The 25752-nt window shown below is 40.2% G+C and overlaps 1 protein-coding gene across 1 annotated transcript in view; it reads left to right on the plus strand.

Annotated features, from left to right (window-relative positions):
- The first annotated feature begins 299 nt into the window (after positions 1-299).
- Positions 300-25752, plus strand: part of WDR33 (WD repeat domain 33) — a 68036-nt gene continuing 42583 nt past the window's right edge. Inside the window, exons 1-7 of the mRNA XM_054282518.1 lie at positions 300-423; positions 17141-17364; positions 18764-18832; positions 19274-19378; positions 20002-20097; positions 20567-20718; positions 22475-22572. Coding sequence (XP_054138493.1) covers positions 17161-17364; positions 18764-18832; positions 19274-19378; positions 20002-20097; positions 20567-20718; positions 22475-22572 — 724 coding nt within the window. The 5' untranslated portion in view covers positions 300-423; positions 17141-17160. The remainder of the gene's footprint in view (positions 424-17140; positions 17365-18763; positions 18833-19273; positions 19379-20001; positions 20098-20566; positions 20719-22474; positions 22573-25752) is intronic.

Consider the following 25752-nt stretch of genomic DNA (forward strand, 5'->3'; position numbering starts at 1 on the left):
GGGCGGGTCCCGGCCCGGCGGCTCTGAGGGACCCTCAGCGCCCCCTCTGCCCCCGCCACACGCGGTACAGCCCCGCCGGGCACTCTGCGCATACGCCCCGCTCTGGGCGCCCTCGCCCTGTGATTGGTGCGCCGGCCGGGTCGGCTGGCGGAAGGGGCGCGCGCCCCGCCCCACCCCCGGTGCGCACGCGCGTTGCCGCCCTGGGCCCTTTAGGAGCGGCGCCCCCGCCCGCGCGCCCTGGCATAGTGCGCGTGCGCGCTGGCGTGGGGCGCGTGCGCTGCTGGCGGGGGAGGCGCAGGGAAGATGGCGGGCGGCCGCGGGTCGTGAGGCGGCGGCGGCGGAGTTTGCCGGAGCCAGGAGGACGAGGCGGGCGGCGAGGCGTCGGTGGGGCGCGGAGTCCCGGTACGGGAGGCTGGCTGGGCGGTGAGTGCGGCGAGGTGTCGGGCGGGGCGGGGGAGCAGCCGGGGAAGCGCGGCCGCCTCCGCCATCTTTAGGCCGCGGCCCTGGAGCGGCGCGGCCGGGGCAGGGCGGGGGCCGCCGGCGGGAACGGGGCGTCCCCGGGCCGGGGCGCCCGGGGCAGCGGCGAGAGCCGAGCTAGGGCCCGGTGCTGCGGCCGGGCCCCCGGGTGGGCTGTGCTCGAGGGCCGGGCCTGGAAGCGGCAGCAGGGCCCTTGTGCTCTTCCCTGCACAGGTGTGTGTCGGTGGCCGAGCCCCAGGCTATCGATCCCAGCTTTTTCTACTTCTTTTGATGTTACTGGTTCTTAAGATTGTTCTCCCCGCCTCGAGTCCGACTGGAGATCGGGTTGTGGCTGCTTTGAACATAGGGCTGGGAAGTTCTGCCCATTAGGAGCCGTGTTAGATACCTCGAGTTTTTTACTTATGTGGTTCTTTACAAGGGTAATCCTCTGTGTTTTAAGGAGAGAGAAAAAATGGCCACAGACGTATAATGCTACCTAGGTTAGTATTTAAGCTCCTCAGATACCAAGTGAGATAACTGCATTTGCCAGTAAAGAACGGTTTTAGTTCTATAGGACTAACCAACTTTGGTAAAACAATGGGAAAGTATTATTTTCGTTTTTCTTACGGATCCCGAGAGGGCTGTTGCTCACGTTTTGTACTGTATAACTGCACTGGTAAGTAGTTCTGTGCTCTGCAAGTCTTGTACCTCATTGTATCCTTGCTTGCAGTTGTGTGTACTGTTTGGGAATCTGGTTTTTTGTGTAGGCAGTAATCCCTCATCCTTCTTGCAGCATATTTTATTCTTTTATGCTTAACTCAATGCTCTAACTTTTATGTTTAACTTATGCTCTGTCCTTCCTTTAAGAGAGGTAATATTGCATGTCAGGGAGTTTATAGTGTGCAACAGGTATTGTGACAAAATACTCCAGGGCTCCCTGCTCCTCAGTTCTTTTTCAAGTAAACTGAATTTTACTTCTTGGTGGTCTGCTGCAGTATTCTACCATCATCTTACTCTGAGAATATATAATTATTAAATGTGTTTCAAAAATCTGGTTCTTAAGATCTTGTTCGGTTGTGTTGTAATAATTCTAATGAGAAGATCTGAAAATATAGTTATTAAAAATAAAGTATTGAAAGATTTGGGGGAGGAAAAAAACCTTAGAGGTGCAGAGAATGTTAGGTGTGAGTAACTCCTCATAGAGCTGCTAAAAGCTTTTGCTCAAATATCAGTCATTCCCTGCTGTCTGAAGTGTTGGTCCTTTGGAGTAGTCAATATTGCACTGTTGGGATTGAAAATTTCTCATCAGTTTTGTCTTTGTGCTATCAGCACAGGAAGTAAAAGCTCAATAATCCTGAACTGTGCTTGAGATAGAGGTACCAGGAATGCAGCAGGGAGACCTTGGGCTGAGCAGGGGATGAGAATTCTCCTGTTTTGTTCCCATCCTAGCAGAGGAGTCTTCTCTCATGCAGAAGACATGAGGCTGAGTAGCCAAATGGAAGGAATGCAGTTTAATCTGTACTGGGATGATTCCATGCAAAATATTTCATCCTGTGCATCTGCTAGCCAGGTGTGTAGGGAATTTCAAGAGTTGGTTCAGTAACCCTGGAAATGAGAATTATTTTGGCCTTGCTCAGATAGAGGTTATCATTTAGAGAACTACTTGTGAAAACAAGCAGGAAGCTATCTGCAGTGTGTTTGTTAATTTGACAGAATTTGTTCTTTATTTGCCATGTTTGCATTCCTGACACTGGATTGTTATGTTACCAAAAGTAAAAACACAGATCTGCAGGCCTGGTTGGTGTGGTTAATACAGACACTGAGCATTGTGGGGGGAGGAGATGTGCCAAGGGTCCTTCAGAAGATTAAAATCTTAAGATAACCTTGGGTTTTGCTTCTTCTCATAGAAAATATCTGAAGGTAAGAGCAGAGAAGTACTAACTGGTTTTGATTTGTGTTTTTCTGGTAATTTCACTTCAGTTTGGAGCATCCACAGTCCCAAGTGGTGCTAAACTTCCCAGCAATCTGCTCTTGCTCACTAATATTTAAAAAAGCTACTCAGCATTTCATAATGTCACTTGTGGTTCAACCTGCTCTCCACCCGGGGCTGGGTGTCCCAGTCCTGCTGTTGTGAAACCTGGAGTGGGGATGGAAGTGTGGATTGAGCAGCAGAGCAGTGAGTGGTTCCTTTGGGGTGCTGATAGCACTTTTGCTGGCAGTTTGCTGTCCAGGCAATGAGTTTGCAGTGATTCCAGTCCTGCCAGTGACCAGGAGCTCAGTCTGAGTGTGGAGGGATCCTGGGGAGTTGCTCAGTGCTGTGAGCCTCAGTTAACTCATCCTGCTCCTGTTCTACCTCTGGGCTTTGTTCTGAGCACTTCCACTCACTGGGGCTTTATCCCATTTTCTCTCACCAGAAGGAAAGACCCTACAATATCAAACATCACTGTTGTCTAACCCTGATAAAGCTTGTATTGCTCCAGACAATTACATATAAGTGTTCTTGTTCATACTTTTTTTAATATTCTATCTATATGTGTAATTTTTCACATTCTTTAGACACAAAATGAAAACATTTCTTCCTCTCTTATATATTGCATCAAGTAACCCTGGAACATTTTTTTTCTATCAGTAAAAGAGTTAGAACTTTATCTTCAACTTCATTTTTCCTTTAAATAGGTATTTTTTCCATACTCTGTTGTTAAATCTGAACACTTTCAATTTTCTGTTCACTTTGTTAGTTGATTTTAATGTGAAGAACAATAACAAGCCATATGAGCTCTGTGGTGCTATTTAATCAGTCTTCAGTATAATGAAGTATATTGGTTCAAAAAAATTTTATTACCTTTTGAAGCTCTGAAAATATTATCAGTATAGTTGTAAATTTATTTAACCTATAATTTTAGGTAATTTTAAATCATTAAAATTATAATATTCTTCTGCCTGTCCAGAAGTTGCTGCAGGTGGCTGTAGAGGGTGACCCTTTCTGTGAGCAGAAATAGGATGTTTGTGTTTATCTGGGTCACTTTTCTGGTTTGGGCTGGATGTTAAACACAGGTTCTTGAACCAGTGAGGTGGGAAAGAGAGGATGGGAAATCCCTGGGTCTGGCCTGTGCTGCCCTGGGTGCTGGTGAGCCTGAGGAGGGGCAGCATGGTCTGATCTGACAGATGAGCTCTTCTGAAATCCATCCCTGAATTATGGTCATGTCTGCAGTACCAAGGTGTAATCCAAAGCCTGGAATTTCAGTGGCTCTTGGTCACTCACCTGGGACTTTACCCAAAAGTGAGGGCCATGAAATTCAGCAGGATGGTCTGACAGGATGGGCCAAAAGCAGTTTTGCCACTAGAACTGTGGATTTGTTGGTACTGATCAGTTCTTAATAATAATGTTTTATATAATTCAGTATGAGCACAGGGGTACATGAATTAACCCATGTTTCTGCAGTTTCAGCATTTGAGGATTCCTTTAAATCATTATCCCAAATCCAAAAGAAACATTATACAAAAGAATATGTTAATGTGCCTTTTTTTGAAAGAGACCAGAGACTGGCTAACAAGGAGTCTTTAGCAGTTTGTGTTTGGGATAGTTTTGTGTCCATGTGCAGTTTTGGCAGCACAGTGAGCTGTATTTCCTTTACTGTGGGTATAGCAGTGTTCAGCTGCAGTTTGGGTTTGGCAGGAGCTGCCCAAGCAGCAGCACAGCCCCAGCTAATGGGAGTGCTGGATTTACAGCCTGAAGGCTGTGGATCTGTGCAGCAATCTGCCATGGCATTGCCCAGTGGAAATGCCTGCTTGCCCTGTTTCTGATCCTTTGGTTTTTCTCCTGGTCAGTGGAGCCATTCCCTGAATGCTCAGCAGCCAGTGCCTGCCAGGCTGCTCTGAGTGTTGACCAGTGTGAGCTGAAATGGTCTCACAGCACTGAGCAGTTCTTTAGGTGCATGGCCACTGTGCTGATCAGATGTTTGTGTTGGCTTCAAGGAGGGGTCATGGGAGGGAGCACACAGCTGGGCTGGAGCCAGGCTGCTCTGGTTTTGGTCTCAGCAGTTTTAGTTTGGATTTGGGTCAGCTCAGCAATTCAGTGCTGAGGTTCCCTCAGTAGCTGTGGCTGCACTCAGATTGTGTGGTCACAAAAACAGCAGCCACTCTGCCCTTGTCCTCCTTCCCCCATCCCATCAGTAAAAATCAGCTCTTACCTTTGAAAAGTTCTTCCTTGGGGCCATGTTTGTAAGCAGCTTCTTTACAGAGACTGGTGAAATGTTACAGTTCTACCAGAAGAAAAGTTGGGGATTGTGCAGAATTGCAGGGAGAGGAGTGCAGCCTGAATGAGGATGTTTATTCTGCAGTGTTTGCACTGTTTCTCAATTACAGTTTGCAGCTAAACTCATGCTAGAATTGGGCATCAAACCATATTTTACAATTTTTTCTATGGATGGATGCAAATGTTTTGGTCTCCTCAGCAAATCTAAGCCTAATAAATGAGGTAGCTTTTTCTATCAGCACTTACCTTTGAAAAGTTCTTCCTTTGGGCCATGTTTGTAAGCAAACCATTGCACCTTTTTACAGAGACTGGTGAAATGTTACAGTTCTACCACAAGAAAAGTTGGGGATTGTAGAATTGCAGGGAGAGGAGTGCAGCCTGAATGAGGATGTTTATTCTACAATGTTTGCACTGTTTCTCAATTACAGAGTTTGGAGCTAAAGTCATGCTAGAATCAGGCATCAAACCATATTTTACAATTTTTTCTATGGATGGATGCAAATATTTTGGTCTCCTTAGCAAATCTAAGCCTAATAAATGAAGTAGCTATTTCTAGTAATATCCTTGTAGATTCTTGACTGATAGAAGCCACAGCTGCCAAAATTTCTGTGTAGTAAGATGAAAATACTGACCTGAAACTGGAGATGAAAATGCTGCTTTTGACAGGAAAACTTGCTGATATTCTCAAGGCAGGAGATAGGAAGTAGGAGAGAAAATCTGAGGGATTTTGGACTTTTGGAGAACTCCAGCTTTCAAAACTGAATCTCTCTGGTGATGTGCTGTTCTACTGAATGGTTGTTCTCATGGGGAGATGGATGACTTCTGTATTTAGGGAGCATCTGACACTGAACTCTTTCTCCTTGAAATGCTTTGTGTGAGCTTGACTTACGGAGAAATTTATTGATACAGAAAGTTTTATTGAACTCTACTAAATGGTAAAAGCAAAGGCATTTAAATTTAAATTTACTAAAGAATTTAAAAGTGGTTTTTTAGCAGTTTGTATACATATACACACATAACCATATATAGGCATTTGCATGGCTCATAATCCACAAGCAAAGATCAGAAAACATTCCTGGAACAAACTGGCTCTGTGATTCCAGTTAAAAGAAAATGCATTTCTAATTCATTTCCTGTTGGATGAGATGTGTGTACATCACCCATCAATGTAGGAAGTGTTCTAGTATTGAAAGTTTCTTGTTATAGGAGAAATGTCTAGGTTGATTATATTTGAAATTAGGTGAAAATTTCTTACAAAGAAATTTTCTTACAAAAATTCTTACAAATCTTTCTTGTCAAAGCTTAGGACTGCTCAGGTGATACCTATAATTTTATACACTGGGAGCTTGAAACTACAATAAACAACACTGGGTTTTGGAGGTTTTTTTGCTATTTTAAGTTTGTTCCTCATGGGACTGAACAGTTTCTAACCTAACCACCAGCAAACGGGTTATGCATTAATCTTCCACACCATACAGTGGCAAAAAAAAATAAAGTTTGAAAGTTTGCATAAATGCTAGACTTTCGTATCTTAACTGAAGCAGACTCACTGTTCTGGAGATCTTCACATAAATAATCTGCAGTCAGAACTTTATTTGATCAAAATAGTTTTATAAGTGCTATTTTCTTTGACCATTTCCTTAATTTAGCAGGTGTTCAATCAGATTACTTGGGGTTTTTGTTTGTTTTTAACTCCTTGGCTTCAGCAGTAAGATAAAAATGGGGAGCATTGATAATTAGCAGGGTTCATCAGCCTTGTTCAGCAGCATTGTGTGATTTAATGATGTTTGAATTGTTTGCTGCAATTCCACCAATTTTGCTTAATGATTTCTCTTCATCAGCTGAGTCTAGGCATAACAACTGTAGGTATTCATTTGAATATTTTGCTATAAAAATAGTTGCTAATTTTGCTACTCTGCTGTTGGGGCAGATAACAAATTTCTGTTTTGGATGAGTATGTGTGCATCTGCCACATCTTTTTATGAACAGAGGATTAAAAAACCCTTTTAAGATCTTGGATATTGAGAAGAAAGCATTGTAGGGTAGTATGTTCTAGGCCATTTATTCTGCAGTGTGGATGTTGGACTGTTTAGTATCTTCTTTTCTTGTACGGAATACATGAGATGTGTAAATAACCTTGAGGTGCCCAGAAGATGAGAGCTCTACACAGTCTCCACCTCTGGATGCAGGGTAGGGTATGGACAGCAGTGAAAAATGGATTTTAGCATTAAAATATGCAGAGGAAAAAAAAGTTCTTTGATCTTGGTGTTTCTACTGAGGTATAAAATCTCTTTTTGGTGTGAGAAGTAGAAAAAGGATTTTTGAAATACAAGTTAATAACTGCTGAAAAAGGTTGCTTTCAGTTGTTTTTTTGGGGTTTTTTAGCCTTCTTACACTTCTCACCATATAAAGGCACACTTTTTCACATGATCACACATGATAGCACTGTCATCCTGCCCCCTGCTACCCCTTCCAGACTTCAGTTGTGTCATTATAGAAAATTAAGACAGTTTTGCCTTTATTTGGCCCAGAAACTGGAATGGCAAACAGCATTGTTTTGTCAGAAGATGGGCTGAGTAACATTAAAGGGGGCAGAGAGGGGTAGGGAGTGAGCAGTCCTGGGGTCATGAAGTAAAGGTGCCCTAAATTCTGTTGGTATTTGCAGCTTCTCTGCAAATGTTGCAAGAGTTCTGGGTATTTTTGGTAATCATTTAACAGATGAAGGTTGTGAAAAAGTAAATTTTTGTAACATGTTACCATTCTTACTAATTGCCAAATTTTACTAAAAAGGCTTTGGTGTCTTGTCAGCATTGAATTTGCAACTTTTTGTGTCTCAGATACTCAACTGTGTTTAGTATATTAAAATGTGTGTTTCTGTTCCATAGTGTCAGTGAGCACAAGGACACTGTTGCTAGATTATATGAACTGCCTTTTCTTAATCATCAAATTTCAGGAGGTTGTGCCTGAAGCAAAGACAATTTGCTGTGTTTCCTACATAAATTTTGCCCTACAAATTCCCACAGTCCTTCTAGTCCTTTTCTATTCTGCTGGTAATAAATTCCTCTGAAGAATTTTTTGGAGCATTTCTTATCACTCTTCCTTCTCCTCTTGTCTGTCCCTGTCCATCCCTAGTGTACCTAACAGTAGTACCTGAGTCAAGAGGGACTTGAGGAATGGCTCTCCAGGAGCACCTGGAAATGAGCAGGGAGAGCTGCAGAGTCTCTGGGTGTGCAGGAGCTGCAGAATTCCTGGCTGCTCTCAGAACAGCCCAGAGAGCTTCAGGCAGTGAGCAGCAAACAGAACATTCTCCTCTCAAGGCAGGGCAGCTGCTCATTGAATGATCACACAGATCCTGCTGTGGCCTTTTTGTTCACTAGGTTTTGATATTTAGGATTAGCAAGGATGACAGGCTTTTTTTTCCTTTTAAACTACTTTTCATAAGTCAGGTTTTTTAGTATGTCATGATATATTTATATGTTTTAAACATCAGTCCTAAAGTTTTGTTTCCTGACAAAGCAGCAGCTCCAAGGTAAGGCAGCATCAATAATTGCTTCAGCATGAAAACCAGGCTGTGAGTCTTCAGCTAGGTAAGATGAACTGCTTTTATCATAGGGACTCCCAATGAAAGACAGGTTTTAGACAAGTTTGGGTTGTAATGGTTTTAGACAAGTTTGGGTTGTAATGGTTTGGACAAGTTTAGGTGATATTACACCTCTTGATAAATACTAAGCAGCACTTGAAATAAAGGGGTATTTGGGAAGTTGAGAGAGAGGAAAAAATGTTCTATTTAAAAAAAGATTGTGAGTTTACCATTACCAAGGTGTTCAATTGGTAACAGTAAAATCATGGCAGCAAACCAAATCCTGTCTGACTTCTAGCTGAGGTGCAATCTGTGCTTGCTTCCATGTTTTGAAGTACAGCTCAAGAAATTTAAGCTCACAGAAGTTGCTTCTGTGAGGTGCAGAAAGGCAAAGATTCCAGGCTGTTGCACTCGTGAAAAGAGTTTTCTGTGCTGTAGCCAGAGAGGTAAAGCAGGAGCTGTCCTGTGAAATGAAGTATTTGAGGGTTTTTTATAATGTATGTAAGCACGTGGTCTCCTGTAAATATGTCTGCTCTGGAATGAGTCAAGGGTTCAGCTTGAGCATAAAATAAGGAAGATTTGTGATTTGATTAAGAGGTATTTGTTGTGTAGTAGAAATCCCAAATTTGAAGCAAGTGTTTAAAGAAGGTATCAAAGTGTGTAAGTTACTGCAGCTAAGCAGGCTCAGCTGTTGGAGCTTCTCTCTGTAACAGAGCTCCAGACTGGCTGTGTCAAGGTGCTCTCCTTTGGGATTTTAGGCAGCTCCATTTGCTGTAAATTTGCTCTCCTGTTTCAGAAATTCTTGAGCATTGTGTGTTTTTATGTGAAACTTAAAGCTGTAGGCCCTTTTTGTCTATTAAATATCAGCACCTTTTCCTGCAGGGAATAAACCCTTTATATCCAAACCTGCATCAACATCATCCCATTTTGCCATGTTGCATGTTCTGGCCTTTTACACTCTGTACAGTGTGTGAATATTTTCAGGTTCTGTTGAAAATCCAAAGGTTTGAACTTGGTGGTGAAGGTACCAAACTGAAGTTAAAGGGGAAAAAAAATGCTGCATTTTAGGGTTTTGGAGATTTTGGACTGTGCATAAAACAAAAAGCTTTGGAGTATCTCCAAATAAAAACAGATCTGTGTGCCTTTTGGGCAGAGTAGTTTATTGTGACTTAAACAATTATTAATTGAAGTATATTTCTACAATTTTAATGAAAAATGAGATTTTTATTTTATTTTTTACATTTTCTCTTGGAACACAATGACCGGAATGGGGAAAGCTGCTTAATTCTTTCCCTTGATTTGCATGGTCAGAATTTAAAGCCCATTTCTAGGAAAGTTTACTTCACAAATAGAACACAATAGAGAGTGGTTGCAGATGTGTGTTGGGAGCAGAGCTGTAGAGGCCAGGGAAAAAGTATTTGCTGCAGAGAATAGGGATGTTGCATAATAGCAGTGTTGTATAACACAGGGCAGTGTTTCTGCCTTCACTTTGCTGATTTGCTGTATTAGGAACCTCCAGCACCTGGAGATAATTAAGGAATCTCTCAAACTTTAAAATTGATTTTGGTTTTAAGTTTAAACTTCCTGTGCTCACATCTGCATGCCTTGTAGAAAATCTTTTGAGATATGCATATAAAAGTGCACAAAAATGCATGCTGCAGTGCCTTTACGTAATCCAAAATGGGAATAATATTTGAAATATTCAGAGGTCAAGAACCTTGCACAGTTTTATTTTACTGTTACAGGTCTGCTTTTGACTAAAAGGTTGAGCAACTTTGTACTTCCATTATTGAATCTAGTTTTTTAACTAATTTTATAATCCTGCTTAATCCACCAATTCTCTCTCATAATCAGTGGGAAAGATACCATTATATCCTAATGAAACAGCTTAATCTGTCTCACATCTGTTCTGAAATAAAAATAATACACAACCCACATATAATAAGAAAAGCACTCAGAATTACTTGAGATTTTTGATTATTTTGTCTCAGAAAGATGTAGAATTCTCAAACATTGGGTAATCTGGTTTTGGGATCTGATTAAGTGTTTTTCCCATGCAGTAGGAAATTGAAACACAGAGCAATTTGGGGAATTGGTCAGATTACTCTGTTTTCACTGCATCTGCACTTTGGCATAGTGGGGTTGTTTTCATGATTTTGTCAGTGTTTTCTGAGTGGATTTACCTTATGTGCAGTGAAGGAAATGTGAGATTAATCTTTTCTTTAGAAATTGATGGCATCTGAATGGAGCAGAAACCAAATCTCTGCTGTGAGAGATGAATTCACTGACAGACATGTAGATTAGTTTTGGCAGATTTCAAGTGTATGTTTAGGAAAATGTGATAGAAGTTTGCTGCTGCTGGTGCTGGTTTTACAGTGGCTTTGGAAATGGGATTTTCTGATATTTTGCAGGTTTTAAGCATACCTGCAGCCCTCTTGCTCCATTCCTATCAGTGAGGGAAGCAAGGGAGATGTAGATACCATGACTGAAAACAAACCTTTGCTAAGGTTCATTTTCTGTTTAAGAGAGAAATAATTTTTGTTCTATTTCATTTAGTTTAAAATAATTGGAAGACAGTTTATTTAAATGGTTTGGAGAAAAAACATTCAAATGTTTGGGGTTTTTTTTTTCTGTGTAACCCCCTACCTGGAAATTTTATTATTTCAAGAACTTGTCTGCCACTTTTCTCAGTCTTTAACCAGGATGGCTGGCTCTGTTTCTGTGTAATAGAGAAATGATGTGTGTATACATGCATGTTTATTTCATTTTTTTCCCCTCTTCTGTTTTCTAAAACATGATTGCTGAAGATGTCAAAATTTGGACATTTATGTCTGGAATATATCTTTTCACATAATTCTTTTGCACTGGGAAGAGGCAGGATTCCCAGGAAAGGAAAGAAAGAGGCTGCATGAGGAGGCCAAGAAAGAGCTTTCCTTAGGAAGGGGAAGCCATGGGAGGATCCACTGCTGGTGTCCAGAGCAAAAATTCACATTTTCCCAAAGGAGGAAAGGCAGGCAGATCTTTTGGAGTGCAGACATTAAGTGTTGATACTCTGCAAAAGAGGGAAAGGAATAACATTAAATTGTATTTGATATGATTGTTATGATTATTATTCAGATGCACTTAGAGATTTCTTAAGACACAAATTCAAAAATGCAGAGAGATGTTTTCTCAGAGATGACTATTGACAGTAGGACTTCTTTATTTTTAAAAGGAATGTAGTTATCTATACATTGTAGATGTAAAAGTGCTTTGCTGACCAAAGAAAGATGTATTGAGCAATAAACTCAGTGCAGTGCCTTTGCACTGTGGTGTTCTCACCTTGCTCTGAGGCCTCAGGAAGCTGAGGTGGTTCTGCTCCAGTTCTGTGTTTTTCACCAGTGTCCCAAACCATGGTTTGAGCTCCTGTGAGCTGTTGTAGTGCAAATAACTCCTGTCAGTTCTCACTGTTTGTTACACTGGAAAAATGCTTTTTTAGAGTCTGTGTGTACTTTATAGCAGAACTAATACACATATAAAGAAGTGTTCTATAGATCCACCCAGGAAATGTGAGCACTCCTTTTCAAAATGGCTCTTTTAGAGTCTGTGTGTAGCCTCAAATAGAACTAATACACTTTTAAAGAAGTATTCTATAGATCCACCCAGGAAATGTGAGCTCTCCTTTTCCTTTGCTGCTGTGGCCGTTTCAGGCAGTGCCTTTCAAGCTTCGTTGTGAGGTTTGCAAAGTGACTGCTGCTTGCACTCTGCCCCATCACCTTCTTTGCTCCCATTTGGAAACACACTTTTCTTTTGGCATATTCAGTTTATAACTCACTGTATTCCACCCAAGTGTCTTTACCTTCAGTTACAAATACCTATTAAATAGGCAAGGATGTTTTATTTACCAATTAACTGCATTTTTTTTAATGACGAGCTTTATTTTTTTGCATAAACCATATGAAATATGTCAAATTATACATAAATCAATTGGGTTTTTTTCCTTATAGTATTGAGCTACCTCTAAGTAGTGATGTATTTAATATAAGCCATGGCTCTTTTTCTCCAAGCTTCACTAGTTTGGTGGGTTTATTTTGATTTATTGAAGTTATGTGTGAAATGCTTTGGTCCATGATTGAAGTTGCAGCCTGTCAATTGTCAAAACTTAATGCAAGGTTCATTTTTATATAAAAGGAGCAGTCAGATCCAAATAAGATGATAAAGTAATAATGCTACTGTGTTAATGCCAGTGTTACCTTTGCTGCCTTATTTGGGTACATTACTTCAGTGATAACCATTTTCTGTCATTGACTAATACCATATGTGACTTTTTGCTCATTTTAAAACCAGAAACTTGCCCAAATCCATCTGCCTTTACTCCATGCTGCTCTGCTCATTTATGTGTGAGATTTTTGTGAGTTTTTTTCATTTTTAATTTTGTTCTTCAATAACATCTCTCTGATGGCATTAATAGGCCTGGCATCCTTGTGGCACCACTAGGGAGGAACAAGGGGTTTGCTCTGTAGGCTCTGTATCCCCAAATTCATTTATATCTCTAAATGTGTGAGGCTTTGAAAGGGCTGTTCATGGGGACAAGAAGAGGAAAGCTGATAAGGATGCATGGAAAAATGGAATACAGAAATAAACCTAGTTGACATTATGATAAGGGTATAATGAATTAGAAGAAAAAGCAATTGGTTGGTGACATTACTGTCCAGAAACAATAAAATGAGAAGTGACTTATGCCAGGTGTTGGAAATAAATCTTGTTGTTGCTTCTAATTGTGTGAATTAAGGAAAATGTGATTTCTTCCATTTAAACTCCTGTTGATGGACTCTAAAATTAAGAAAAAGTTTGGTACTTTGCTTAAAATAGGAAATCAGGTGTTGCTACACTGGATTGTGCAGTGTCCTCTAATATTTGTTTGCATGTTTCTGCTCACACTGCCAGTACAAAAGGAGCTTTAGCTAACAGACATGCTGAATTCTGACTTTGTGGTTGATAAAAAGATCTTGAGGAGAGCCTGCTGAGGCTTTGGTATGTCCCAACAAACCAAATAGGATACTGATAGCCATTAAATGGGTGTATTTTTCTGACTCAAATAGGGGTCTTTGGAAAAAAATGCTCTGATTTCATGTGAGAATTGTGAGCCAAAACCACTTCTTTCTAAAGCTGCTTTGTTTGGAAGCTTCACTTGGTGTGTGTATGCCCTAATGTATGTGTGTGTGTGCACATTTTCTATAGATTATATACTGGCCATATGCACACATGATGGGATGAGGGTATTATGTGGAGAAAACATAATATTTGAAGCAGTTATTAGAAGAAAGTGGTCCTAAGCAGCTGGATAAAGTTGAAGAAACAGAATATAAATGCTTCATTTTTGTGATCCTGTCTCATGTCCCTTATGTTGTAGTTGTATCACTTGTTGTCTTGTCAGAATCATGTGTGAAAGGATCTGTAGACATGAAGAAGTGTAATTCACTTTTTTATGCCCTTGGTCCTACTTTTTGCTGCTATGAATTGCACCATAAGTGAAGGTTGTTTGTGCTGATTTAAGCTCGACACCGATTGGACTGACCTGAAACTACTGGAGTCTAAATTGACCCATCTCACACCTAATGCTGTATTTACCAATGACAGTAATGCAGAAAAATCTCTTCAGCAGACTTTTTTTCCCTGGAACATGAAAATAAAGTATTAACTTGCTGCTTTGCAGTGTTTCCCTAAAAAGGGATTTTTGGGATGTGATGTTTTCTTGCAAATGATAGCTGATTTTTTTTTTTAAGTCCCCCAGTGTAAATCCTTGTCCACATTCTTGGTCTCAGTTATTGTCATTTATTTTTGCATTGCCTATTAGAGAGTATAGATGAGGTTTTGAAAAAGTATCTTTTCCTCTGGTTTAGAGCACTCATTGGTATAACGGAGTGTCAAACTTGAGATTTGAGAAATAATACTGGAAATTTCATCTGAGTTTCTGGGGTGTTTTGTGGTGTGCTGTTGGTTTTTGTGGGGTTTTTTGGTTGTTTGTTTTTGTTGGTTTATTTCCTCTGACTATTGAATAACTACATTTAGGAGGGTTAACGGACTTGTAAGTTTAATGCCAGCTTGTTGGAAGAAGCCACTTTCTCTTTTTCAATATAAACCCCTAATAACAAAATTTTACCTTTGATATTAAACACTTGAAACCTTCTTTCCAACAGTTTGAGATCTCCTGCCAAGTAACAGAATTTGAGATGGGTTATGGGGATCTTGAAGTAATTCCTGTGTGAGGAAGTTTGGGTACCTTGTTTCAGGCATCCTGAATGTTGTCCTGGCTGTGTTCCAGTGGGGGTCTGGGGACAATCAGACTCACCTGGGGTCTGGTTTTAGACCATCTGGCTGCCTGGAATGGGGCAACTTCCAGGCAAATGAGCCTTCAGATGAAGATTTGTGTTTTGAAAGCTGTTTTCTGTCTCCCCCCCTTCATTCCAGTTACCAAGTTGGTCTAATAAGATGCTGCACCTGCCCAAGGTGTTAAATTTCCTTACCTCACTCCTGGAAATGAGCTGATTTATTCTCTTGAATAGAGAACAGCTGTGATTGTTTGGTGTGGGAGTTGTGCAGTGAGGAGCTGGGTGCTGGAGTTTCAGAGCTGGCTGTCACACTTTGTTACATGGAAAGGAGAGTGTAAGGCCTGAGTTTGCAGAGCTGCTCGCTGCTCTGTGCCTGCAAACTGCCTGAGATTTACAGGACAGCCTGCTCCTAGTGGTTAGAAAGAACCTCTTAAAAAAAATCAAACTCTGTGCTGCTTTAAACAGTCTCTTATATCCAGCATTTCTATCTTAGCTTTATTTTGCTACTTAAAAAGGGAAATGTTTTAAACTACTGAGATCAAAAAAAGCTAAATAAAATGTTTAAATTGGCAGTGAAACAACTTTTCAGCTCTTTCAAATGGAGAACACAAGTATTTTGAGTATGTAAGAAAGTACATCCATGAATTTACAAGCAGATTATGTAGTCTTTTTTAAAGAAATCTGCTAGTTCCTTTTTTTTTATTACATGCAGTAATGAACATTTAATGGTAATTTCTAAAGTTAGGGGAGATGCTGCAGTGGGATTTTTCTCATGCTCTGTGGGAAATGAATTTGTAGAGAAGTCTTGCTTCCAACAATGCCTGTGTTATAAATGATCAGCCAGAAATCCAAGTTAATAAATGCAAAAGATTTTATTTCCATGACTAAAATACAGTCCCCAAAACCCTCAGCCAAAGAGAGAGCGTTGAGATCAGTGCTGGGTGAACCTGGATCTGACCTCTGTCACATCAGATCCCCCTCTGTTCACCAATGCCATTTCCAGCAGAGCTGTTTTATACAGTTTTTTATGCCTGAGGCAGAGGTGCCCTCATTTCCCTTGTAACCCTGCATATGTATGAAGGTTTATTTCACTGTGCAGGGCTGGACAATCGCTGTTTCCTGAGTAGTGGCAGGCGCTGATCATGTCAGGGGAAGTCCCCAAAGTCAAATGTATCTTTCTTGGCACTTCATTTATCTGGATTGATGGTATCTGTCAAGGATGATCACCCTTGGGTGTTCCCTTATGACTCTGGAGGAACCCCATCTCCACTCTGGCCATGTTCTTTCATTTGTAAACGAAGCCTTGTTCTCCTGCTCCCTTCCGGAGTTTTGTAATGCCACAGTAGTTATCTGTCTCCCGGCTGCTCGTTGTCAGGGGCTTGCTGGGTTTTATAATTTTCATAGTGTGAAAAACACTAATCACTTGTTTTTTTAAAATTTTAAAAATTTAATAGTAATAAAATGGTTGTAAAAACAGTAATCTAATTAGAGTAATAATAATTTGGACAATTTGCATTAGGACAATATGAGACAATAGAGACAAAGAGTTAAAGATGTCCGGATACAAGCACAAACCTGAAAAAGGACCCACGTTAACAGAGGATTAACCCTTAAAAACAATAACCTGTTGCATATTCATACACTTCATACATGATGCATTAATTCCATTCAAATACAGGATTCTGTCTGGTCAGTGTCAACTTCTTCCTCTGAACCCTGACAATGCCTTCAAGGCAGGAAGAAGTTCCTTTCTTCTGATAAGAGGGCAATAAATTATTTTTCTCTGAAAGATTCAGGTGTCCTGTGGCTGCTATCTCGCTGCGAGTCCCTTCTTTAATAAAGTATCCTACATAGCATAGTTTCTGTCACAGACATGTTTTATGAAAAATCCCTTCTTTAGGATTTTTTCTCCTGAGAAGCTGGGAGGCCTCAGGAACAAAATGTAAACATTGATTATCTGCTGCTGTGGAATGCAACAGGTGCATCTGGGATTGGTCTCATGTGTTTGTTTCTAATTAATAGCCAGTCACAGTCAGCTGTCTGGACTGTCTTGGTCAGTCACAAGCCTTTGTTATCATTATTTTTCTATTCTTAGCCAGCCTTCTGATGAAATCCATTCTTCTATTCATTTAGTATAGTTTTAATATAATATGTATCATAAAATACCTTCTGAAACATGGAGTCAACATTCTTGTTTCTTCCCTCATCGTGGGAGCCCTGCGAACGCCACCACAATTGGCCTGTTGCATTCCACAGCAGCAGATAACCATTGTTTACATTTTGTTCCTGGGGCCTTTCAGCTTCTCAGGAGAAAAAATCCTAAGGAAAGGATTTTATATGAAAAGATGTCTGTGACAGTAGTTAACGAAAACGACAGGTGATTACAACAACAAACAGAACTCCACCCTGGCAGCAACCAGCCCAACCTGTGAACTCCAACTTTTTTTAGAAAAGGGGCAGCTTTTCTACTCATAACAACACATTCTCCCCTTAAGCACGAATGATTTGCTAACATATCTTACACCTGTCCCTGTGCAGCCTTGCAGCAGGACGCAGCCATGGCCACGGAGATCGGCTCCCCGCCGCGCTTCTTCCACATGCCGCGCTTCCAGCACCAGGCGCCGCGGCAGCTCTTCTACAAGCGGCCCGACTTCGCGCAGCAGCAGGCCATGCAGCAGCTCACCTTCGACGGGAAACGCATGAGGAAAGCTGTCAACAGAAAGACCATCGACTACAACCCTTCTGTCATCAAGTATTTGGAGGTCGGTAAAGAGATTTTTGTGTTTTGGTTAGAAATCTTTTCCTGATATTTGAGGTTATGCTTTCCGGTTTCCACCGAGGAATGTGGAATACTGGCAGAGCTACTGCTGCGTTTTTAACCAAAATTCCAAATGCTTGTAAATTTGATATACTGTGAATAAAAAGGGGAGGTTGAGCATTGGCAATAAAACTACATGTGTTGTGTGTTTTGTCTTGAAATTCCAAGTTGGTGCACAGTTGAATATCTTGTGTAATGTTCTGGCTTTTTGTTATAGTACCTTCCTTGAGCTAGGTCTAATGAGCTCTTGGGAGTCTGTAAAACACTCAAGATAGCTCAGCTACTCTTGGAGGCAAAAAATTAACAGGATGGCTTCTGTTGCAGTGTTGGAAGCTAAAAGGTGTAATAAAAGGCAAAACAACAGAGAAACAAACAAAGAAAAACAGAGAAAAACCAAGCCAGGTGCCAGAGGTTCTTACTCTTGGTAAAACATCTCACAAAAGCGATTACTTTCTTTATTCACTTCTTTTTCTAGTAAATTGCCCAGGTGGGACTTTCTGGCTTCTGTCCAGTTGGCTATCCTTAAGTTTGAGGTGAAGTCCCCTAGGCCTATGAGGTGGCTTTTTCACCTAATCGAGGAGAGAAACTTCTGGGCTTCTTTCCTTTTTGAGGGGACAAAGAATAGTTTGGTTACTCCATCAACAAGGGGCACACTCCTATACCTTTTCATAAAGAACTGATTGTAAATAATGTAGTTGTTGTTATTTTTGTTTTGAAATAGAAATTTCCCAAAATGGAAGATGAACCATTGCCCCTTCCCCTCTGAAATCAGGCCTCTAGAAATGTTTTCTCATCGTTTCACTAAATAGCTCTTCAGTAGGGTCTGTGGCACAAAGCCAAAATAAATAATTCTAAATTCATGAGAAGTGTTTTTAAAAGGTTTTGTTTGACAGCTCACAAAATTTAAGTGATTGAAGGTGTTGTTATCCCTCGATCTTCTAAGTTTTGGCCTTTTGAAGGTGTTGTCTTTATGCTGGCTCTGCAGAAGGTCCTTTTGTGGATTTCATGGGGAGCTCATCAGCACAGCTGCTAATGGTGTAAATATAAAGCTTTGACACCAGGCAGCAGAGTACCACAATAATGTTCCTTGTTACACAAGACTGCTGCTTTCCTGGAGTTGCTTCAACCTGATGAAATTAACACTTTAAACATTCCTGACTCCTTTTCTTACAGAATATAAACTCCACATGTTCCTTTTCCTGAGTCCAACGTCCTAACACAGTTCATTCTAAAATCCTTGGAGCACTTCAGAATTTCCCAGTCAGGATTTCCATGTGTTTATTTTCTGTTATTTAACAAGGAAATGCTCTGTTATGAACTAGGAGTTGTTTTCTTCTTTCCAGAATAGAGTGTGGCAGAGAGACCAGCGAGATATGCGAGCGATCCAGCCCGATGCAGGATATTACAATGATGTAAGTGAAATTTTCCTGTTCACTGATAAAGGTGTGCAAACAAAATTTGTCCAGAATATAGGAAAGATTCTGCCTGTCAGCTGAGGTTATTTTTGTACCTGCAAAAAGCCTTAAAGCTGTGAAGGGTATCTTCACTCTGCATTTTGTTCTGTTGGAATCCATGTCCATGAAGGGATCTTAAGGTTGGACAGGCTTTTAATTTCTGTGCATAAGAACTTTCATCATGCACTGAGGTTACAGAGCTGCTCTTGAAGATGCTGTTTCTGGATGTTTGTGTTTTTAAATGATGCAGACTTTGAAACCATTCTACCAACTTACTTCTGGTAATATCCCTGTGAATTACAACCTTGCTTTTCCAAAAATGGATGTTTAGATTGTGTTCTTTTCTTGAAGGTTCTGCTTTAAATGTCATCAGGAAATCTTTTCTTTCTTCTCTTACAGTTGGTCCCTCCTATAGGAATGCTGAACAACCCTATGAATGCTGTGACAACAAAATTTGTTCGGACATCTACTAATAAAGTAAAATGCCCAGTGTTTGTTGTCAGGGTGAGTACAGTGTTGGAATTAGTTTGTTGTGTTGTCTTAATTTAAATTAGACTGATTCTTAACAAGATGGCAGTTAAAGCATCTTTAAATAAAAATAGCATGTGCAGTGTATGGACTACTTCTGTGTGCAGTCTTTCTATGGAGAGCTTTAGGAAAATAAATGGTAAAGTCTGAGTACACAAGAGTTCTTACTCTGAGTTTGGGGTGCAATTCCTACCTTCCTTGTGACATTTCAGAGACCTGACATCTCTTGACTCAAAAGAAAGGAAATTTGGTCTCTGTGCTGTTGGAGTCTCAAAGCAGCTTTTTACAACTTTTCCATGATGTCACAAGTATTGTTTAGTATGGATATTATGTGCTAGAATGCAATGGTGCCAATAAGCTGTTTCATCTTTACAACTAGAGTTTTTCATTGTTTTTACAGTGGGCTTTGTTCTGTTGTTGCTAAAGCCAAAGGTCCTCTGGCACAGTTCTGCATTTTTGCCTTCTCACATCCTCTAGAAAGTCATTAAGTAGCTTCCATTTCCACAGAGTGCCTGAAGAAGCTCATGATTTATTTGGAGAATTGTAAAGAAATACTTGAATGTTATATTGCACAGTTTAGTTAAATGTTTCTTTTGCAGTGGACTCCTGAGGGGAGACGCTTGGTCACTGGTGCATCTAGTGGGGAGTTCACTTTATGGAATGGACTGACTTTCAATTTTGAAACAATATTGCAGGTAAAGTAATCTGTCAAGATTTCTTTGTATTTCCTTGAGGTCTTGGAGCATGTTTTAGGAACACATCTTCACCCTGTTCATCATGGGTCTGTGGTCTGAGTGCTGATGGGAGCCTTAGAGGTCTTCTGTCCTGTTGTGATCCCATGTCAGGCCATGGCTACAGGCAATTCACTTAATGCCTTTCATTCCACCTCCGTCTTCTGTATTAACTGTTCTCGAGAATGTACTATGAGTATTTGTAATAATAAAGAAACACTTTGGAAACAAAGTGCAAATACTCTTATTATTTAGAAAACCATTGTGTACAGAGTAAAGGATTTTCCCCCCCAACATCTTGAATGTAATTAGATCATCTTTGTTCTCGTTTCCTCATTGCAGCTGTTAAGTCGGAACTGTAGTAACTTCAGTGTTTGTGTGGATCAGAGAGTTTGGAATGTGTTTGCTAGAAGTTCTGTTTCTGAATTTGCAGGCTCACGACAGCCCTGTAAGGGCTATGACTTGGTCACACAATGATATGTGGATGCTGACAGCAGACCACGGGGGATATGTGAAATACTGGCAGTCCAACATGAACAACGTCAAGATGTTCCAGGCACATAAGGAGGCGATTAGAGAGGCCAGGTTTATACACAATATACCATTTTCTGTAGTACCTATTGCCATGATTAGACTGTTCTCTAAGTGTATTCTGGGTGCAGAAATGCATGGGTTCTGTCAGATTCTGGGAGACTTCCTGCACCACATAAACACAGTATTTCCTTTTGTTTCCACATTCTCACCGTTTTGCTGGCACCTTTCTGAATTAGTATTGTCCCAGTATCCGCCTCTGCAATATGTTAGAGATGTATTTGTCTGCCGCATTTTGCACTGGTATTCTTTTCATTTTTATATGGTGACGATGTGTATCAGTTATTCCTTTTTATACGCACTGTGTAAGACAATAATTTCATTCCAAATAAAGAATTCAGTCTTTAATAATCTTAACTGAATAAAATATAAAGCCTTCAGAAATAAAACACCTGCATAGTTCTCACAAAATAATAAAACACTAAATAAAGTGAAGAACTGCTTGGCTTGGTGAAGCCAAGACTTCCAGTAATACTAAAGACCCACGCAGACTGCCACATACAGAAGTCTAATGTTAATACTGAATGGGTTCTTCAAGCTTGAAACTGTAAGAAAGCCATTGAAAAGAAGATTGTAGGATATTCTCTTGGTTCAGTGTTGATGCCTCAGTTGTGCAAATGTCTATATAAAAATCAAATCCAAAGTGATACTTATCAGTAAGATGTAAATGAAGGGTGTTTCTAGAGCAAACCTGCATATAATTTTTAGTAAATGTTTTTAAAGTAAGCCTGAAGAGAAGCTGCAGATCCCAAATGGTGCTAAAACAGTGTTTCTTTGGGTTGAGGTGCTGGCCCATGGTGATAAAGGTTCGCTGCCACAAACTCACTTTCCACTAAAGTCACCATTTTTCTTGGTAGGGTGCAGCATTTTCTGCCAGAGTTTGGTTATGAGAAGTGCTTACTTTGGATTCAGTTACTGTCTGACTGTCATGGCCATGCACTGAATTTCTCTACTGCTTTAGGCCCTTTCTTGATCATAAAGACCTAGGATTTCACAAGGGCTCCTTGTGGTCTTTCACTGCACCAGAAAGAAAGTTAAGTGCCTGTCAGTTGTTGGAGGTATTCTGGCCCTATTCACGTGGTTAAATAACTCCTTGCTTTTCCAGTGACTTTCATCAATCAATGTTAACTGCTGAACCTGGAAGCTGCTTACGTGTCTGTAGGATTCTTTTCATGTTGTTGGTGGGGTGTAATAAGAGGGAATGTTTCCGAATTGCTCTTATAAGTGTTTATTTTGTATAGGTTTTTTTCCCCCCAACAGTTAAACCAAGTAGCATTTTCCTGTAACCAGCTTTCCCTTATGTTTTGCTTCTCTGCTGCAAAGCACCTGTGGCTGAAGAGGAGTTTTTTCCTAAGAACTGTTCTCCTGTGCTTCTATGCAGTGTCACTTTCTTGTGGTATTACCAAACATGAAAATCTAGGCTGACAGTTACCAAACCATATTGATGTTGCTTCTCATCCTGCAGAGAAGGCACTACTGCGTGCAGTCACAGATAGGAAGGTGCTAAGAATAAATGACAGATTTTTTCCTCATTTGACAGGGGACTGCAATGCAATAATAATCCTATGCTGAATTCATGTCTTGTGGTGAAGTGCCCTTTGGCAGGCACTGTATTCACTTAGCAGTGCCTTTGTTCAAATGCCTCCTTCAGTGTATAACACATTACAGTATAATTTTGCCCTGTCTGAGAAGCATAGATAATCTGTTAAATGCTGACTTCTTTCCCCTGCTGTGTGTCTTCATGTAACAGTTTCTCACCCACGGATAATAAATTTGCTACATGCTCTGACGACGGCACTGTTAGAATCTGGGACTTTCTACGTTGCCATGAGGAGAGAATTCTTCGAGGTATGTGTACCAAAAGTACTGATTGGGGTATTTCAAGAGGGGGAAAACTTTTTTTTTTTTTAAACTAGATGGTCACAATACAGAAGTATCAGCTTGTCTACAGTTTTTTTCTTAATGCTCCAAACAAGTTTTTGTTTGGCTGCTGCTGTAGGTACCTTCTATTCAGAGAGGCTGCAGTTCACAGGGCATTACACTGGTTACTCTCCACTTGAGCTCTAAACAATGGAGGTGGATGGAAGGACATTTTTACTGCTCCTAATTAGGTAGAAGCAGCTGTTTCTGCATCAGGAATACATTTATCTTTCTCCAAAGCTTAATCTTTGTGGCTGCTCTTATTTCAGAACATGCATCTTCATACAGAGGATTCCATTCTTTTTAGGGGCATAACTTTCATTCTGATTTCTTCAGAGGCAAGGTGGTTATTTCTCATTCCTTGAGAGGAAGAGAGTATTTAAGTAGAGAAAACAGGTACATTTTAATCACATCATTTATAGCACAGGCAAATAATCCTAGGTATGGTTAAAGTTTCTGTCCAACATCTGTGTACACTAAATTCTGGTGCCTTTCCACTGACCTTCTTGAGCCTTTCTCCTTCTCTTTCTGCAATCCTAATGAGCAGTAATAGTAGCTTCTGAGAGATATCCCTTTTTTGCAGGGATGTCCAAAATACATCATTTAATAAGAATATATTAAAAGGCTGTTATGAGACTGAGGGCTGTAGATTTGCAGATTATCTGCAAAGAAGGTAGGGAATAAAAACTTGGGCTTTCAGTTCCAGGTGTGTAAAAGCTTGTTCAGTACTTTCCTAAATTAAGGATTTTTTTTCCTAAATCATGCCTCCAGCTTGGACTTGCATTCCATATTTCATGAAGTAGAGCTCTCCCTGTTTCATTTGACTCTTAAGGTTTCCTCTTGTTTTACAAACCTGTTACTTTTAAACACCACCACTTTGCAAAGACATTGAGCTTCAGCATTACTGCAGTGATGATATTTTAAAAGCATGTGTCCATAGACATTATGGTAGGTGTATTCTTTGCAGGACCTGGCAAACAAATTTCTAGTTTATATACTTTACATCTGTTACTCTGGAAGGCCTCAAACAGATTAGGGACTGTTCTGCTTGATGCTTTACAAAGAAATCTTTCTGCCCTAAACATATCCTGTGCCCTTCTCCAGGTATGTACTAACCATGTGGAGGAAATAGGGATTGCCTCCATGCAGAATTGTCAAGGTTATAAAAATCCCTCCACTTCTGTGTTCTTTCAGTGTTCTGTGCAAAGTAGAAGGAGAAAAGAATTTAATTTAGGCTATAGAGAGCAGAACTTGCACTACATTTTCTTCTGTTTCCTTGTGTATGTTAACATTTGATTGTGAGTAGACCTCAGATAGAATTATCCTATAGTTTCTTAGTTTATGCATCTCAATATCCAATTTTTAGTTTGCACATAATTCTATAAAGAATACATTTGCTTCTGCTTATATCATCTAACCACAATACACTTCACTACTCATATAAGTTGGAAGTGGTTTGAAAACTTTACCATCTTTGGATAAAATTGAGCAGGGGAGATTATTCCTTGTTTCTACTGTTAAATAAGGAAAAAAATCACCAAACCTCAACCTAAACTCCAAAAGAAAAATAGCAAAAACATCCCCCACACCACAGCAAAATAATACCCAAACCCCTGATTGTTGGGAGGATGTCTCTGCAGGTATACAGGTTTGATTTGGCTTTAGTCTCTAGGACTGGTTTTAAATATGCTCAGAAGAGTTATTTGGAAGAGCTGATGGGTAACGTCATTTTCTTGGTAGAAAATACGAGCTTTTACTCTTTTATTTGGAGGTTAGTGCTTATGGCTTTGGGGTATTGATCTTCAGCTTTTGCTTCTCCATGTGCTTTCTGCTTTTACATGGTTACAAGTGTGACCTGTGATACTTTGCTGAGTGCAGCCTTCCAGTTGTGCAACTGCTCATGCCATTGCCATGCAGTCAGAGATCTGTAAATTAAAATTTTGATGCCACTATGCTAAAGGGATTTTATGTACATTGCTTAGATCAAATACAATGCTGGGAAATTATTTTTATTTCCTGCTTTCACACATCATACAGCTATTCTGGATAATATTGGTGCTGTGAAGTTAAAGGAGTTCTACAGTGTCCTTTAGGTCCAGAGTTTCACTTCACATATTAAGGTGTTTTTCTAGTTGTCACACAGAATTATAAAAGTGAAATATAACTATTAATTTACAGTCAGATGTATTAATTAAAAAGATCAGCACTCACAGGGATATGTCAATATGTTGTTGCTCAGAATGATCTTTCAACAACAAGGAACATATTTTAAAAAACAGATTTGAAGACTCTAATGGTAAGGAATGCTTTTAAAGCAATTCTGTAGAGTGCATTAAAGTTACTGGGATAAACTTTGCTGATATAAAAAAGACAGAATTCCACAGACTTATTGCAGGTGCTTTTGCTTGCACTAGAGCAAATGAATACTTATTCTTGTTGTTTATTGAAATGGTTTCCTTAAAAGTGGCCTGAAGCAACAATTCTAGACTTCCCTTCTGAAGAGTACTGGAGAAACAATGGAAGTGGTAAATTACATAAGATGGATTCTTGAGGTTTCCCTGCAGTTCTTTCAGCTGTCTGGAATGGGCTCTGCATTTTCCCTGTAGTTTACCCTGTGAATTCATGGGCTGCATGAGATACACTTATTAACTGTGTCCACTTCCCTTTAGTTCCTCAAAGTGAAGGTGAACAGGACACCCTCCAGGGTTCTCCAGGGGTTGTGCCAGAGGTTCTGAGTCTCATTTCTTCAATCTCCAAGTCCCTTTTTGCTGGCCAGTTTTTCACTGCTTAATGTTGCTTTGGCTGTTGTTTGTACCACCACAGCTTTCCAGGGCACAGCAGGGGGAGTTTGGGCATTTTGTTAGCAATACATGCAGATTTATCAGGCTCATTTTTAATACCCTAAAGAAATAAATAGGATTAAATTCTTGTTTTCTTGGGGAACCATCTTTAAATAATTCAAGTGAGTTATCTTGGGAGAACTTGTAGGTGGAGGAAATAGCTTTGAGTGCCATTGCTTCCCCACAGCCCAGCACTGCCTGGCTTTTCTCTTGAGGTAGAGCTGCTGTGGTCCTGATTTTGCACCACTTTTTACCTCTGTGAATTTCT

This window comes from Melozone crissalis, unplaced genomic scaffold (genome assembly GCF_028551555.1).
Source record: "Melozone crissalis strain CALT ecotype California unplaced genomic scaffold, PUWL_Pcris_2 ptg000034l_1, whole genome shotgun sequence".
NCBI lineage: Eukaryota > Metazoa > Chordata > Aves > Passeriformes > Passerellidae > Melozone > Melozone crissalis.